Raw genomic sequence first — 15918 nt, forward strand, 5'->3', positions numbered from 1 at the left:
TATATAGGAATACATTGTGGCCTTAAAAAACAAAGTGATTAATTATGCTGACAGTATTTAATATTGCATATTCTTTAAAATTACACTTATTGGATATCACTTTTGCCTTATAAAATATCAAGGACATATTTACAATTTATCTATGTACACAGTCTTATAAAAACCTTTGTAAATACTTAATTAATTTAATTTTAGATCATTGTGACGACTTGTTTGCTTAAGTACTTAATTATTAAAATAAATGCTATTATAACTACCTACATAAATTATACGAATTACCTACATATGAACTTAGGTTTTTAGCTAAAAAAAACTGTAAATAAAAAAGGAATTAATTTTTTTTCTATCTAATAATTTGTTTTGGTTGAAATATGCTAATAACTACTAGGTATATACAACTAAGTATGACTTATTTAATTTTTGCACATTCTACTGCGAGAATGTAGAATAAATCTTACCAAAATACAGTAGGTATGAAATAATTATATTTCTAATTACAATACCGCTTATCAGACAGAGCCTGTAGTACGCCCAGAACCCGCAGTTCAATTAACCTAAACTAAACACTATTTCGATCTAATACCAGTGCGACACAATACATTCAAATTCGCTTATTTAATTAGTGAATTAATGACGACCATCAACCGTTCATAAGTAGCTGTTTAGTTAAGATAAATTCGTGCTTAGAATATAACAAGTGATGTAGATAACGCTGTGCGTCTCCGTACATTATGTGATAACTTAGTTTGTCAAAAGTTGGCGTTCGACAATCAAGTGACCACAATACATATGGCGCTGTACTGCACAGATTTCAGATGTCTAACCAGAAGGCCCGATGTTTCTTATACTTAACACCTCTTCTACTACCTACTAATGAAAATTTGTAAATTTTACGGTGTGCGTAATTTGGAGTAGCATCTTCATCGCTACGTGAAGCAGGCCAGCCCGAGTTCGACGCGGAAGGCCTGCTGGCCGCGGCCCAGGTCGCGCACCGCCACGTCCAGCAGCGGCAGCCGCCCGGACTTGTCTGTTGAGTACTCCACGATGGTCTTCGCCCATTCTTGCGACTTGTACTGTAAATAGACGTTGAATTGAATTAAAGTCGGGCTTTAGCAGGCATCCGTAGGTAATTCTTCTTTAAGCCTGGGGCCTACCCAAGATGACGATCTTTGATAAAAAACGCCAATCGAAACTTGAGTAATTGAATGTATGGAATAGTCACGTGACATTTCGCCTACCCAATCATCAAATCGATCTGTCATCCTGACACATTTTTACTCTTCATTGTGTTTGTCGATGTACGATTTCGTACTTTGTCACAGGGACAATGGTATGAGGTTTCTAGCGACTTTCACATTGATTGTCACTGTGGCAAGGTACCAAATGGGTCAGAAATTAAATTCTTTGACTGAACCTACCTCATTTAATTGCGCATCGGGGATAGCAGTCCACGCCAAAAAAAATGTCCGATGTTTCGTTGTGATTCTTGCAAGCAGCTTGACACCGCAGCGGTGCGTGGTGGTGCGTCTCGGGGCGCCGACGGTGTTATTTACGCTCGTGGTAATAGTGGAAAACTCACCTGGCAGTCATCCAGCACTGCCGAGTACCGCAGGCGGTTGTTGGCGCGGGGAAGAATCTCGGCATCGTTGTAGGCGAGCAGCTTAAGTCCGCGGCGGTGATGGTGCGCCTCAGGGTCGTAGTAGCCGACAGTGTTGCGGCAGTGCAGCGTCACGTTCTGCGCGGCGCGGCCCGACAGCAGCTGCAGGTACGTCAGCTGGCTGTGGTCCGCTTTGTAATTTATCTGAAATACAAATAAAATGGCATTTGTTTATAAAAACATGTAAATGATTGTTAAATTTGAGAACGCATAGGTACTTTACACCGGGACAGGATAGGTACACCGAGCAAGCTGCGAGGGACCAACTTAAAGGGTCCATTTTATAAGGCTACTTAGAGTCCATCAAGCTAATTCTGCACCAATGTTTATAGAAATTTGGTGTTCTTGATCAGGGATGTTGCGAAAATCCGCATCCGCATCCGCAACCGCGGAACTTTCTCATTATTTTCAACATCCGCATCTGCATCCGCATCCTCATAAAATCGATGCGGAGTTGATGCGGATGCGGATGTCGGACAAGTCGGTACAGGAATGTCGTAGCGGCGGCGTAAGTACTAGGTAATTTCCTCGATTAGGTACCTATACCGAAATCATCTAGATCCTGAAAAGTCGGCCAAGTACTGTTTATTAAATATAACGTAGGTACCTATATTCTTGCTCAAATACTAAACGTTTCGTTTTTTTTAAATAAAAAAATATTAAATATGTAATATTTGACGTTTTCTAAGTACCTAATCTTGACATCCGCATCCGCGGATATGAGCCTTTAAATATCCGCATCCGCGGATGTCAAAAAATCTGCATCCACAACATCCCTGTTCTTGATGACAATTACACCTCAACAATCTGTTACTTGCGTAACTAGTCGGTGAAGAATTTAATTTTGACTAAACAACTCGAATTAAAATAAATAATATTTAAGAATTAATAGTGAGAGAAGAGAAGATACAATGAAACAACTAAGGCAAAAAACTACACAACTTTCGAGCACTCACAGTGAAACCATCTTCCAGCTCGCTGAGCCAGATCTCTTTCTCCTTGCCCTTGTAGGAGATGTCCTTGGACTCCATCGGCTTGGGGTAGATGCAGCTGCTTCCCGTGTCCATGTCGCAGTGCACCAGGATGGCGTCGTTGATGTCGCCGCCGTTCGGGTCGATCCAGTACTGACCTGGAATGTAATCAGTAAATTGTTAACAACCGATACGAGTACCTACTCCTCATAAGTCATAATCTGGCCATATAGCCATCTAAAATGATAATGACATTGGTTACGACGTTTAGACGCTAAGAGATTGATGATGATTTTAACCATAAGTTCCCGGGTTCGAATCCTGGTAAGGGCATTTATTTGTGTGTTCATCACACATATTTGTTCCTGAGTTATGGATGTTTCCTATGTATATACGTATTTATATAAGTGTGTATATTATATATATCGTCGTCTAGTACCCACAACACAAGCCTTATTGAGCTTACTGTGGGACTAGGTCGATCTGTGTAAAATTGTCCTATAATATTTATTATTTATTTATTTATTATAAGTAAAAAAATCATATGCAAGCGTAAAAAGCTTCAGAATGGCTTCAGATCGTTCAAATTGTCATAGAGATTAACTTATAGTTATCACATGTGTATTAGATACACGCGAACGTTTCCTCAGGATTTTCCTTAAACAAGTTTCTCACTACTGCATTCCACTTTACCTCCCGAAGAACCTTTGCCCTAGTCATGCCAAAATAACAATTTGTTAACTAGATAATCGATATTTCATTCTCTACCATCTATCTGCATGTTAATACAATTATTTGAGTATCTTCTTATTTTATTTACAGATAAAGCAACTCCTTAGTTTCAACGCACCACTCTTAAATCCGGGGTGATGATATTTGATGTCCCCACAGGTCTTGCCGGGCGCGTCTTGCGAGCCGTCTGGCTTCAGGAATTTGTCCAAGGACACCTTCAGACGTTCGTACGCCTTAGTCACTATTTCTTTGCGCTCTGCGGCCGTCATGTCGTCCTTGAAGAAACGCGATGGCAGCATGCTGGGATCGTCGTTAAGTGGGTCGGGGCCTTTAATTGAACCTGGAAGTTGGAATTATTTAGTTTAAGGCTATTAGTAAGTAATGCTGACATTAATTGGTTGAAATGCAATTAATTGGTTGGTTGGATGTACGGATGGTTTAATTTTATTCTTTATCACAAGAAGCTCATTTGTCTTACCTTAGAGCAGCGGTCGGCAACCTTTTTTTGCGTAGTTTTAATAGCGTAGTTAACGATGAGTAAGTTGACGCGGGTCGCACTTTGTTAATATTTATGACTTTATCAGACATTGTCGTTTCTCAATATTACATAGCCAGAGAGGCTCACAGGCCGCAAGTGACAGTTTCACGAGCCGCATGCGGCCCGCGGGCCGCAGGTTGCCGACCGCCGCCTTAGAGGATTAGGGTAAAGTTTACCCACACAGAATAATATGTCACGTACCTTGTTGCATCATTGCAGCAAGAGCAGCAGCGTCGTAAGCAAGGCCTTCGCCGGCGGGTCCGGGAGGGCCCGGCGGCCCGGCCGGTCCAGGAGGCCCGTGTCGTCCGGGTTCTCCTGCGGGTCCTCGGCCTCCGGGCGGGCCCGCCGGTCCTTGAGGGCCAGGAGCACCGTCGCGCCCGGGAGTGCCTATATTCAAATATTAGTTAAGTACTTGCAAATAAGTAACCAACTGAACTTCAGTGGGAGTGAAAACAGATTTCTTTCAATTTCACCCTACGGTGCCGCATAATAATGATGAGCAAAAGATGTAAAAAATGTAGGAAGCGTTCGACCGTTAATACCTCTAGGGCCAGAATCCCCGTCTTTTCCTGGCGGTCCCGTCGGTCCAGGCAGGCCTCGTTCTCCCACGCGTCCCGGCGCACCGACCATTCCTGGCAGGCCTGGGAGGCCGGCGTGCCCTTTGGCTCCATCTAATCCAGCTTCGCCCCTCTCTCCTTTAGCGCCGTCGAGGCCAGGAGCTCCCTGCTTGCCGGCTGGCCCTCGAGGCCCGTCCACGCCGGCGGGACCAGCTTCACCGCGTTGTCCGCGTTCACCCGTCGGACCAGGAGGTCCAGCTTGTCCCGGAGAACCCTAAAATTAAAGCCTAAAGGTGATGTATCTGAAAACAATGAGCATGTGGCATTCGAACCGTCTCTTGAATGAATGAAATGTTACTTAAATAAGAATGCTTGTAAAGTTTATGGAAATCAATATATTAAAAACTAGTGTTACTTATTTACCTGTAATCCAGGTGTACCGGGAGATCCAGAAATACCCGGCTGCCCGGCCGGCCCCTTGTCTCCAGGCCTGCCAGGGATGCCCGGTTGCCCTAGCTTTCCGGGACGTCCCTCCGGCCCTTGCTCTCCCATGGGACCGGGTGGGCCTTGCAGTCCTGAAGCCCCTATTGGACCTGGAGCACCGTCAGCACCTGGTTTGCCCGGGGTTCCGCTTTCACCCTATTTAAATAAATTTATTAATTATTTAAAATATATAAACTAAAAAAAGATTAGGAATCAAAAACAACAAAGTAAAGAAAAACAATTGATATCTTATAATACCTGCGCTCCGCGTAATCCTTGAGGTCCGGGCTGTCCTGCCATCCCTGGCAAGCCACTTGGTCCCCTCTCTCCGGGCGGCCCCGCAGATCCCGCGGGACCTTGGGGTCCGGTCTCGCCCTCGCTGCCTCTCTCGCCTTTGACGCCTTCTGGACCCTGAGGACCCGTGAGCCCTTGGGACCCCGGGGCGCCTGATCTGCCAGAATCTCCGGTTGCTCCTTTTGGTCCGGCAAGACCGGGTGTTCCCGCCGATCCAGGGCTTCCTTGAGGACCCTAGGAATATAATACGATTTAAGTTACCTATTAATTTCACATAATATGTAGGTAGATAATGTAATTGATGCTAATTACCCAGAAATAACGTATAAAAAATATATTTTACAGATAGGTTTTCTCTGCAGTTTATTAGCCCAGTAATTTAACTACATAATATCATTTATTCTCACCTGCGGTCCAAGGTCACCGGGTCTTCCCGGCAGACCAGGATGCCCTGATTCTCCTTTAAGGCCATGCTCGCCCCGTGACCCCTTAGCGCCCGCTAAGCCCGGAACACCTCGCAGGCCGGGTTCTCCAACAATGCCTGGGCTGCCAGGAGCACCTTGTTGGCCCTTGGGTCCGCTGTAGCCCCGGTCGCCCTTGATGCCGGGCATGCCCGTGAGGCCGGGCGACCCGGGCAAGCCTTGCGCGCCCTGCAGGCCGGGCTGCCCGCGCTCACCGGGCGAGCCGTTGGCGCCGGCTTCACCGGGTGTGCCGGGCGTACCGGGCTCGCCTCTCTCGGCCGGCTCACCAGGGGGCCCGGCCGGGCCCACAGGTCCTTGAGGACCTTGTTCTCCTTGACGTCCTACAATAAAAGCAAAGGAGAGTTTTCTAGGAAAAAATTTTACTAAAAAATGTAGCAGTGAGAATACTGGATGAATGGTGGAGGATTTTATCCTTAACATTGAGAAAGACTAAGGCTATGGTTATTATTCTCCATATGTGCTTCATGGGTCCAAGCGGATTAGAAGCATCTTTTCATGCACCGCACGAGAAAAACTGTCATGCGGGCAAATATTTACTCAGTGAATTTATTCCTATTTTCAGAGCCACGTCTCTTATATTATGGACCTAAAGGACACAACGACCCGTTTTGATCTTGCAAAGACCCCGAAAAGCCTGTCGCCAAAAAATAAGCTAGGACTAAGGAAGAGCCAACACAGTGCCGTAATAAAATCTTGTTGTGAAAATATGACGGAAATGACAGTTGATGTTTACTCACCGGTAGGTCCATCATTACCCGCGGGGCCCGGTGAACCACGTTCGCCTTTTTCTCCTGAGGCTCCAGTGGGTCCTCTTGGTCCCGGCAAGCCCAAAGCTCCGGGGTGTCCTTGTTGACCTTTGCTGCCTCTCGGACCTTCCGGACCCTTGTATACAATATTCATAACGTTATATTTCTTTAGGTACCTATTTAGCTCATAAATAACAAATAACTAAATAAATATTTGGGGAAAATCTTACACAAATCGATCTAGTCCCAAACTAAGCGTAGCTATGTATACATACCTTCATAAATAGAGACACAAATACTTAAATACATAATAGAAAAAAATCCATAACTCAGAAACATTTATTCGTTAACATACAAATAAATGCCCTTACCGAGAGTACCTATACTAATAAATCGAATAATTACCGCGGGTCCATCAGGTCCTTGCGATCCCACGTCGCCCTTCTCGCCGGACGCGCCCGCCTGCCCCGGGAGGCCGCGGTCGCCGTTGAAGCCTCGCTCGCCCCGCGGCCCGGCCGGCCCCGGTGGGCCCGCCGGCCCCGCCACGCCGGGCTCGCCGTCTTTGCCCGATGATCCGGGTAATCCGGCAGCTCCCGGCATACCCTAAAATTATAGAGGTTATTTCATGCTGAATAGGGTATTTGACTGACTAGTCACATCATTTGGTTTTATCGAACTGTCTAAACGATTAGCCACTATGGAATCTACATAGGTACTTATATGAAAAACGGAACAATTGACGTCATGGTCGTTACCTGTTCTTTATAGTTCTTTCCGATTTATTAACTAAAAATTATGATTTATGTCAAATAATAACTGCGGTCTATGTTTTTCTAATAATTTTCTGCTTTATTTCGTGCATGGTGTGAAATAATTTATTTTAAATACAGTCAAAATCTCTATTCCTATTGTGGACCATTTTGTGGGCTTTCTTATGTATTGTCTGTTAGTTGTGTAATGTATTGTGTGTTGTCACAAATAATTAATGTTTTCAATACTTTATCTTAAATTTCTTTAGTCTTCTAGGCACAAAAAATAAAGCGCCGCACTTCGTGCTGCTGATAATTGCACTATTTACGCAAAAACATCGAACATAGTGTGGTATTGCCATGTATTCCGTAAATAAATGTGATTTACTTATAGCTAAGGTGTCGTAAAGTACCTACAGTAACTAAAACGTACAGGGAAACCTGTTGGTCCCGAAGGCCCAGCCGATCCTCTTTCACCAGCGGGACCCGGGAGACCCTGTGCACCCTGGATGCCAGGGCTACCGTCCCGTCCTGCATCACCCTTCCGGCCTTCAGGACCAGGCTGGCCCATCTCTCCATCTTTTCCGGACTCGCCCTAAAAAAGAAGGTTAAATTTACTCTGTCGGTATGTTTAATCGGTCTGCTTTTCACATTAAAACACAGTATTTATTACTAACTTGCAATCCTCGTTCGCCAGGGCTCCCCATGGGTCCAGGTGTTCCTTGTAAGCCTTGAGGTCCCATTTCTCCGGGTCTACCATCTGCTCCAGGTATACCACGATCTCCAGGCGGCCCTTGTTTGCCGGATATTCCTGGTCGCCCTACTACACCTCTAGGACCTTGCAATCCTTGAGGGCCAGGTCTTCCAGCATCACCTGTAATACCTTTCTCACCAGGTAATCCAACATTTCCTCTTTCACCTGGTTGGCCTCTAGCTCCAATCGGGCCATCAGGACCGGGCAACCCTCTCAACCCTGGTTGACCTCTGTCTCCTTGAGGTCCGATGTTGCCAGCAGGTCCCCTGAGTCCTCGCTTGCCGCGTTTGCCCTCAGGTCCTACACTCCCAGGAAGACCACGTGGTCCTGGAGCACCTGGCTCTCCTCTGATGCCTGATTCACCTCTCATACCTCTTTCTCCAATTTGACCCTGAAATAATTAAATACGTAGTCACCAAGTATAATTCAGCACGTGTAAAGATAAATAAAAGTATAGCATTTTTTTAAATGCACAAACCGGTTCTCCCTTAGCGCCATGAATTCCTGGGTCACCAGCTACACCGGGTAAGCCTCTGGGGCCAGGGAAGCCTTGAGGCCCCGCATTTCCTGATTGTCCGGCCACGCCCTTCTCCCCAGGGACACCGTCGCGACCAGCGAGCCCCTGCGGACCGGCTTCTCCTGGTTGCCCTGGCCGACCTGATTCTCCCCTAGGACCTTGCATGCCTTGGCTGCCCTGGGGGCCAACTGCGCCTTGCTCGCCCTTTAGCCCTGGTGCCCCTGGAAATCCTGGAGAACCGGGTTTTCCCACGTTGCCCTAAAACACAGTCAAACTTGATTAACTTTACAGTTCAAACACCCTTGCCAATAAAAAAAAAACAAGAAAATGTTGCCGAACGCCGACAAAAACATACAACGAAACAGTTTATGTAACAATGGAAAATCAAAAACACTATCTGGTACGAGTGTAATTATAGTGTAAAGTCCATAAAAGTAACGTACCACAGGTCCTGGCGATCCCGCCACACCGTCGACGCCGCGCATGCCGGGCGCTCCCGGGGAGCCTTCGCGACCTCTCTCTCCACGGGGTCCCATCGGGCCCTGGATAATCACAATAGAGAAAATAAAAACATTAATAGTAGAAACAAACATCACTTTATTCAACTTTAACACAATTTGAAGACAAACTATTTGGTAATACAAATTATCGTGTAAGGAATCAAAGTTTAATATGTAATTAAGGCGTTACACCGGAAGTACCGGAACAAACCCACTTACCACAGGTCCCGGTGGTCCCATCACTCCAGACTGGCCGGTCGGCCCCTTTTCTCCAGCAGGTCCCTGGTCGCCCTTGGCACCGTCCTTGCCGTCGAAGCCGCGGTGGCCCTTCAGGCCCTGGATGCCGGGCAAGCCCGGGGCGCCGCGCGGGCCGGTCTGTCCCGCCGCTCCCGCCGGCCCGGGTTCACCGTCGTCGCCCGGAGCTCCCTACAACATTACTGTGCTATAACATGTTTGGCTACCGACTATTCTAATGATTTCACCCAAATATGTGATGCTTGGCAGGAGATTATGAGTACTGACCAAAATTGTAAAGTTCTGTTTTATAACAATTTAATGTAGTATTAAAACCAATAAATCTAAATAAGAAAGCCCTGCCACGGAAACTAAGATGAGCCTTGTGAAAGTTGGCTGAAGACATCAATTATTCTAAATTTTCTTGAACTAGCAATTTAAACATATAGCGGTGTTATAAATTCTTACATCTTTTCCAGCTAACCCTTGGGGTCCTCTTTCACCCGGGGGTCCTTGCTGTCCGGGCAAACCCGGTTCTCCAGGCTCGCCTCGCGGTCCCTGAAAACCTTGCGGTCCAGGTGGCCCTGGTGGTCCTGAAATAGCATTTAACAGTCACACGTGGTGACAGCTGTCATCTCAGTACATATTTTGATTTTTAAGGGTAGAAATTATATGTCCATATAGATTACAGCTGTCCCGTACTCAAGCTATGTGAAAAATAAATACTAAATATGAAAATTACACGATAAATTGTGGAGTGCGGATGTGAGAATAAACCTGACGTCGGGATAACCCGATTACTCGACCTATCGGATTTGTCTGCATAGTTCTCAAAAGATTACGATGTTTCTTCTTACCTTGTATGCCTCTGATGCCCGGAGCGCCTACTGAAGCTTGCATATAGTTATATGGGTCGAATGGGGGTCCTTTATCTCCGTTACTTGCAACTTGTCGTCTCAGGTGATCATTCACCTGTAAATATCCAATTAATATAATCGTTTAAACTAAATCCAACTCGAAAGGTTCCTACTAAGAAAGAATGCTAGAAATAAGTCTAATTGTCAATTTCATATTCTTTATAATGGACTTAAGGAGGCTTTTAAGGGCCATCAGGGCCGTGTGACCGTGTCCCCCGCCTGCAGGGCAGCTTCCACAGTAGACTACTCACATCTGGCAGGGGGCCGGTGGAGCCGGGCAGGCCGGGCGCGCCGGGGACGCCGTTGACGCCGGGGGCGCCGGGCGGCCCCGGGGGGCCCTCCTCACCGGCTGATCCAGGCACGCCGCGGACAGATGTACCCACTACAGCCGCATGACCGTGACCTAACGAAATACGAGAAAGCCAAATGGTCATACCACATTAAACCAACAATGAAATGCTTAACTCACGCAGCACAGGATTGTGTGGAGAAACATAGAGAGTTGTAGCTGCAGTTACAGATATTAATGGTTTGGGTAATATAACAATAAGATTATACCTCCTACTATTTCAAGAGTGAGGTACTCGCTGCCGACGGCTCTTCCCGCCACGACCCCGGAGCACACGTAAGTTCCGCGGTCATCATCGTGAGCCTCAGTTATTACCAACGTATTTCCGCTTTGTCTTGTTCCTTTTCCGAATACGCCCCCTTCCTATGGGAATTCATAACAAATATCCTACATAACTTTATAAAAGTAGGTAGATTTAAAAAATATCCATCTACATAAGAATGTGTTCTCGTATATCAAGTACCTGTAACAAAAATTACCTTGCTCCACTGGATGATCGGCACAGGGAATCCCTCAGGAGAGCAGTCAACAGTCCGGCTTTGTCCTCTCGCTATTCTCAGCTGTCGCTCACTAATTCTAACTCTAGAGGGCCCCGCTTGTTCCCCTAAAAATTAAACGTTTACATGAAATAGGTGGTAGCAGTGTAGGGGTTAATGTCCACAAAGATAAGCAGAGTGGTTTGCGGGAAAATAATCCACCAAAAAGTGCGCACTATTGGGACTGAATTTTGCACCGCTCCGCTACATTGTTCATCTGTGGTCCACAAACTGGGACGGAGTTACCTGTAAGACAGGCAGGCAGCACGGAGCAGTTGGTGCGGCCGCCGAAGCACTGGCAGAGCGTGCAGTTGTTGGGGCTCCAGGTCTCGCCCTCGCCCCACGAGCGTCCTTGGTCGATGCAACGCGGACTTGTATCGCCGCCTGTGCCATATGAACTAATTATCGCAGCTATTACTCATCGGCGAATGACAAGGCCGATGAGTAATAGCTTTTGATCGGTCATATAATCATTTAATGCGTGTCATAAACAAGTTATAATGAAAATTTACATGTGTCAACTTTGTCTCGTTTCATTTTGACAAAAGGTGGTCGGCCAAGACGATTTCGTGTTGATATACCAGTTAAATGTACCTATTAGTTAATCTATTTTCATGTGATATAAGAATCTTTGCTAAAAATAGAACTTTTAACACACACTTAATTATTACCAATTGTGTTTAAGTAGGTACTTGGTAGCAGATTATGTTACCTAACTATGGTTCATCTGTACCTATACTTGCAAAAAAATTTAAATGACATGGCTATTAGGAGTAATTTTAAAATCGTATTGAAAATTTTTATTAAGTACGTTGTTTGTTACATTTCAAATTAATATACTTAAGTGTATTAAAAAATAAAATACCAGTAGGTACTCACCTACAATATCGACGGTAAGATAATCGGTATTTATGGAATTTCCGTCCACAAGTCCAGAGCACACATAGTTTCCCCGGTCTTCGTCTTGGGCGTTAGATATAATCAGCAGATTGCCGCTTTGCCTGGTTCGTTGGCTGAGCCCACCACCTTCCTGTATGTGTAATTATTAAAAAAACAATCGTTTTTACTATATTTGATGAATAAAGTGATGAGTCAAAGCATGAATGAAATGCCACATATATTTATACAGTGAAAGTATTCGAATTTCAAAAACGTTTTTTTGTATGAAGGTTTCGGCGCTTGACTTAAATTAAAACATGTCAAGTTTAAGGTGAAGACAAGTTGAAACTAGATTGTATTAAGTCAGCGATCTACAAAAGCTAGATTTTGCCAACCATACCTTGGTCCACTGGATAACCGGCAGAGGGTAGCCCTCGGGGGTGCAGTCTACTGTCCTGCTTTGTCCCCTGGCAAGCCTCAGTTGGCGCACGCTGACTTTCACTCTAGGGTATCCTGTCTGTTCACCTAAAAATAAAATTAGCCTATTAGCATAAAGCACCTATGTACTTAGTAAAACTCGTCCCTTCAAAGCAAGCGACGTATTAATTATTATTTATTCATATACAGTATGTATTTTTTTAATCAACTTCATATAAATGATTTTAATACATCTACATTTCACAGGCATACCATATTTGCCCCGTTAAGATAATAGCAATAATGTATTGTGTAAATAAGTATTCTGTACTTATTGGTTTTATCCAATCCAATGACGGCGAAAGCAATTTCCCTTAACGTACGAGTATTAGGCCTAAGCTTCGACTCTCGAACTTTGTCACGCAATTGTACCTACCCTGTGAACTGGAAGGCTGACAGAGTATTCATAAGTAAACATATAATTTTATTCCGTAATACGTACCTACATATTTTGTTAGTATCCTAACTAACGGCGCGATTCGGGAAATGAATTAGAGATTAACTAGATACGATATAGTAAAGATATGTGACGTCCCACGTCATTTCCCGAATCGCGGCGCCAGCCACCATAAGGTACCTTTTGCCGTGGAACGTCACATATCTTTACTATTTCATATCTAGTGAATCTCTAATTCACTTCCCGAATCGAGCCGTCTGTCACTTTGCGATTTATTTCCTATTAGCGCTACGCCGTAGCGCGTAGCGGTTTGGGACGATGCTTCGTAGCGTAATCGTTAATTCATTCACTGCTAAGCTACGCTTGTAGTGCTAAGTCGTACGATAGCATAGTTTGTATCCCGGTATGTAGGAAAATGCTTCGTAGTGACAAACGTAACCGAATGGATTACAGGACAAATGATGCATTTCTAACTCTCACCTCTAACTCCTATGGACACAGGTCTTCGGGTAGGTCCTGAAAAAATAAGACCTTTCATATAAAATTAATACTTAATATAAATAAATCTAATATATAGTATTCATAATTTATTAGTAATAATAATAACAGATCAGGCACTATATTTACTAAAAACTAAATTTAACCTCTTACCATAAAAATACCCCTTTAATTTGGAATGTATAGTGAAGGATAGGTATATGGTTGAATTCTTTTTGTTTTGAAATTGACCGAAACATAATAAATGCAACTCTGTTCCATTCGATAATAGTTTTAATTATATTTAAGTAATTAGTACTTAGTACTACGGGTAGGACGAGGTTAATAAAAAGCCGCGGTAGAAGCTTATGCAGTCTGAATAACCACCTGTTCCTAATCCTCGGAAGTCTCCCAAATCCGCTTCAGTCTCTGAAAATATTTACGTAGGTACATTCACCTCAAAATAACTTTTGTTTTATCTGTAAATTGTTTTATAAATGTATAAATAACAAGACGTAAGTTTTTTTACAATATCAACCGCAAACACATATTGTAATAAATATTAAAAGCAAAAAGCGTAATCTAAACGGTTGATCACTTCAATGTCAAAAGTCGAAAGCAGAGTCCAAGTTCCGAACCGACAAAAGAGTTAGAGCTATACTTTGGCCAAAAAGTAGAAAAAGGCTCTAAAACGTATTTTAGACAAATAAGCTTTTTTTATACACATTTACACATATTTATTGTTGACGCCTACAAATTGTTCGATTCCATAAAACGAATCATATGAGCCCACACTCGAGCTCTCGTATTTATCTCATTAAATAAGTTTTTGGCAAAAATTTTATTTTTGGTACAAGCTTTTATCGCTGACTGTACTTTTCTTACGACAGACAACCAATACTCATCGAGACAATTCTAAAAACCCCTAACACAATTAGGTTGCGTTGTGTCATCAGTTCCTATGGCTACCTCCTGTCTCCATCATCAGATCAGTTCGACAGTACCATATTATTGTATTGTCATCAGAACTACATACAGCTGCCAATTTTCATGACGCTACGATCCTTCGAAGATGGTTAAATTAGTTACCTTAGATTCCATTACATAGTTAGTTACATACAGGTCGAGAGTTCCTATGGCCACCTCCTGTCTCCATCATCAGATCAGTTCGACAGTACCGTATTATTGTATTGTCATCAGAACTACATACAGCTGCCAATTTTCATGACGCTACGATCCTTGGAAGATGGTTAAATTAGTTACCATAGACTCCATTACATAGTTAGTTACATACAGGTCGACCTAATAAAAGCTTGTTAAAAAGGCCAGCTCGATAGTACCAAATTACTGTATTGTCATCTGGATTACATAACTAGTGTGTTAAAATATGGATCTGGATACCTACCGTAGTCGTCATACGTAGTGACATCGCCGTCGCTGAAGTTGGGGTCCTGAGCTTGCGGCAGGCCCTGGTCGTTTGCGGGCTCCGTCAGCTCCTTGCAGGAGACCTGCAGCACCAGTAGCGCCAGCGCGGCCGCCTGCCACGACATGTTGCCTAAAACAGGAACGTTTCCAAATTCAATATTTAAGTTACCCGCTTCCGTCAGTTAGGAGCAGTAATCGCAGAACGTATCTTTTCGTAGCGAAATGTAAAAAAAGGTTGATCTATTTGAACGACTTGCCCTCTATTTTTTTTTTTATTCCTTTCGCCCTCAAACGGTTCATCAACGGTTGTTACACCATGTATAATAAGATACACAATGAACTAGTGTTAAAGTTAATTTGCAACAAACAAATCAAAAAATAAATGGTTCGCAAGATACCTACCTAACAATTATTAAGCATTTATTCTAAAATTAATCGCCATAAGTCAATATTTTAAATCAAATTATAATAAATTATCAGTTGCGATTGCAGATATGCAGTTGCAAATAATAGACTGCTGCAATAAATATCAATGATTGGCCATCAACTGGCCCAAATAAATCTGTGCATAGTCGCGCTGTATTCCATAGCGACGATCCGGGGCGGCCCACTGACCCGCGTGCCACTCTACATCTGTTTGTATAGAGATGACAGAATCAATTGGCGACTCATAATTAATTTTAGCAATGCAACCGTTGCGTGAATGAACCAATTTATTTATTGGACAACTATGAGAGGTCATTGCCCACTTTCGTAAAAGATTTTGGCAGCGCAATGAGAATTGACGAGATTGGTCCATTAGTGGCGATGATACTAATGAAGTTAACAATGATTGTCGAGTGATTGTATCGTCCAAGATTTTTTTTATTCGTTCAGGTTTAGGTCCGGCCTCAACTAAGACTTAACAAATCTCTAGTAAACATGACATGTGTAAACAGAAATTGCACCTAAATGGCTCAACTGGAAATGTGGAAAATTTACATAATGGTGCGAAAATGCCTTTCACGGCAAATGTCTGTTGAAGAAGGGTTTTTTCGCCTGTTCGCATATAAGAGAATAAACGACACGCGTCGTGGACTAATGGGTTCTTTATAGACGTGCAAATCCCGGGTGATGCAAAAATGATGTTTAGGTAGGTATTCATGTTGGTCGCTAAGTATCACACTGCCCTGTGAAAACACTCGCCTGTGAAAAAACTAGCTAATCGTTGGCGGTCGGCAATGTATTGGCTATGTATTTAAGGGATG

General features: G+C 43.8%; 1 protein-coding gene across 1 annotated transcript; it reads right to left on the minus strand.

Annotated features, from left to right (window-relative positions):
• Positions 1 to 899: 899 nt before the first annotated feature.
• Positions 900 to 14800, minus strand: LOC134800871 (fibril-forming collagen alpha chain-like). The gene is made up of 27 exons (XM_063773418.1): positions 14652 to 14800; positions 13634 to 13675; positions 13250 to 13285; positions 12296 to 12420; positions 11896 to 12046; positions 11263 to 11400; positions 10960 to 11084; positions 10690 to 10843; positions 10383 to 10534; positions 10072 to 10186; positions 9683 to 9807; positions 9200 to 9406; positions 8924 to 9022; positions 8442 to 8738; positions 7887 to 8354; positions 7643 to 7804; positions 6866 to 7063; positions 6452 to 6596; positions 5640 to 6034; positions 5197 to 5466; positions 4879 to 5094; positions 4441 to 4729; positions 4100 to 4285; positions 3479 to 3700; positions 2614 to 2786; positions 1580 to 1801; positions 900 to 1073 (listed from the first exon to the last, which is right to left on the minus strand). The coding sequence occupies exons 1-27, from the start codon at positions 14794 to 14796 to the stop codon at positions 927 to 929; spliced, it is 5004 nt and encodes a 1667-aa protein (XP_063629488.1). The 5' UTR covers positions 14797 to 14800; the 3' UTR covers positions 900 to 926.
• Positions 14801 to 15918: the final 1118 nt, after the last annotated feature.

This window comes from Cydia splendana, chromosome 2 (assembly GCF_910591565.1).
Source record: "Cydia splendana chromosome 2, ilCydSple1.2, whole genome shotgun sequence".
In the NCBI taxonomy this organism is placed as follows: Eukaryota; Metazoa; Arthropoda; class Insecta; order Lepidoptera; family Tortricidae; genus Cydia; species Cydia splendana.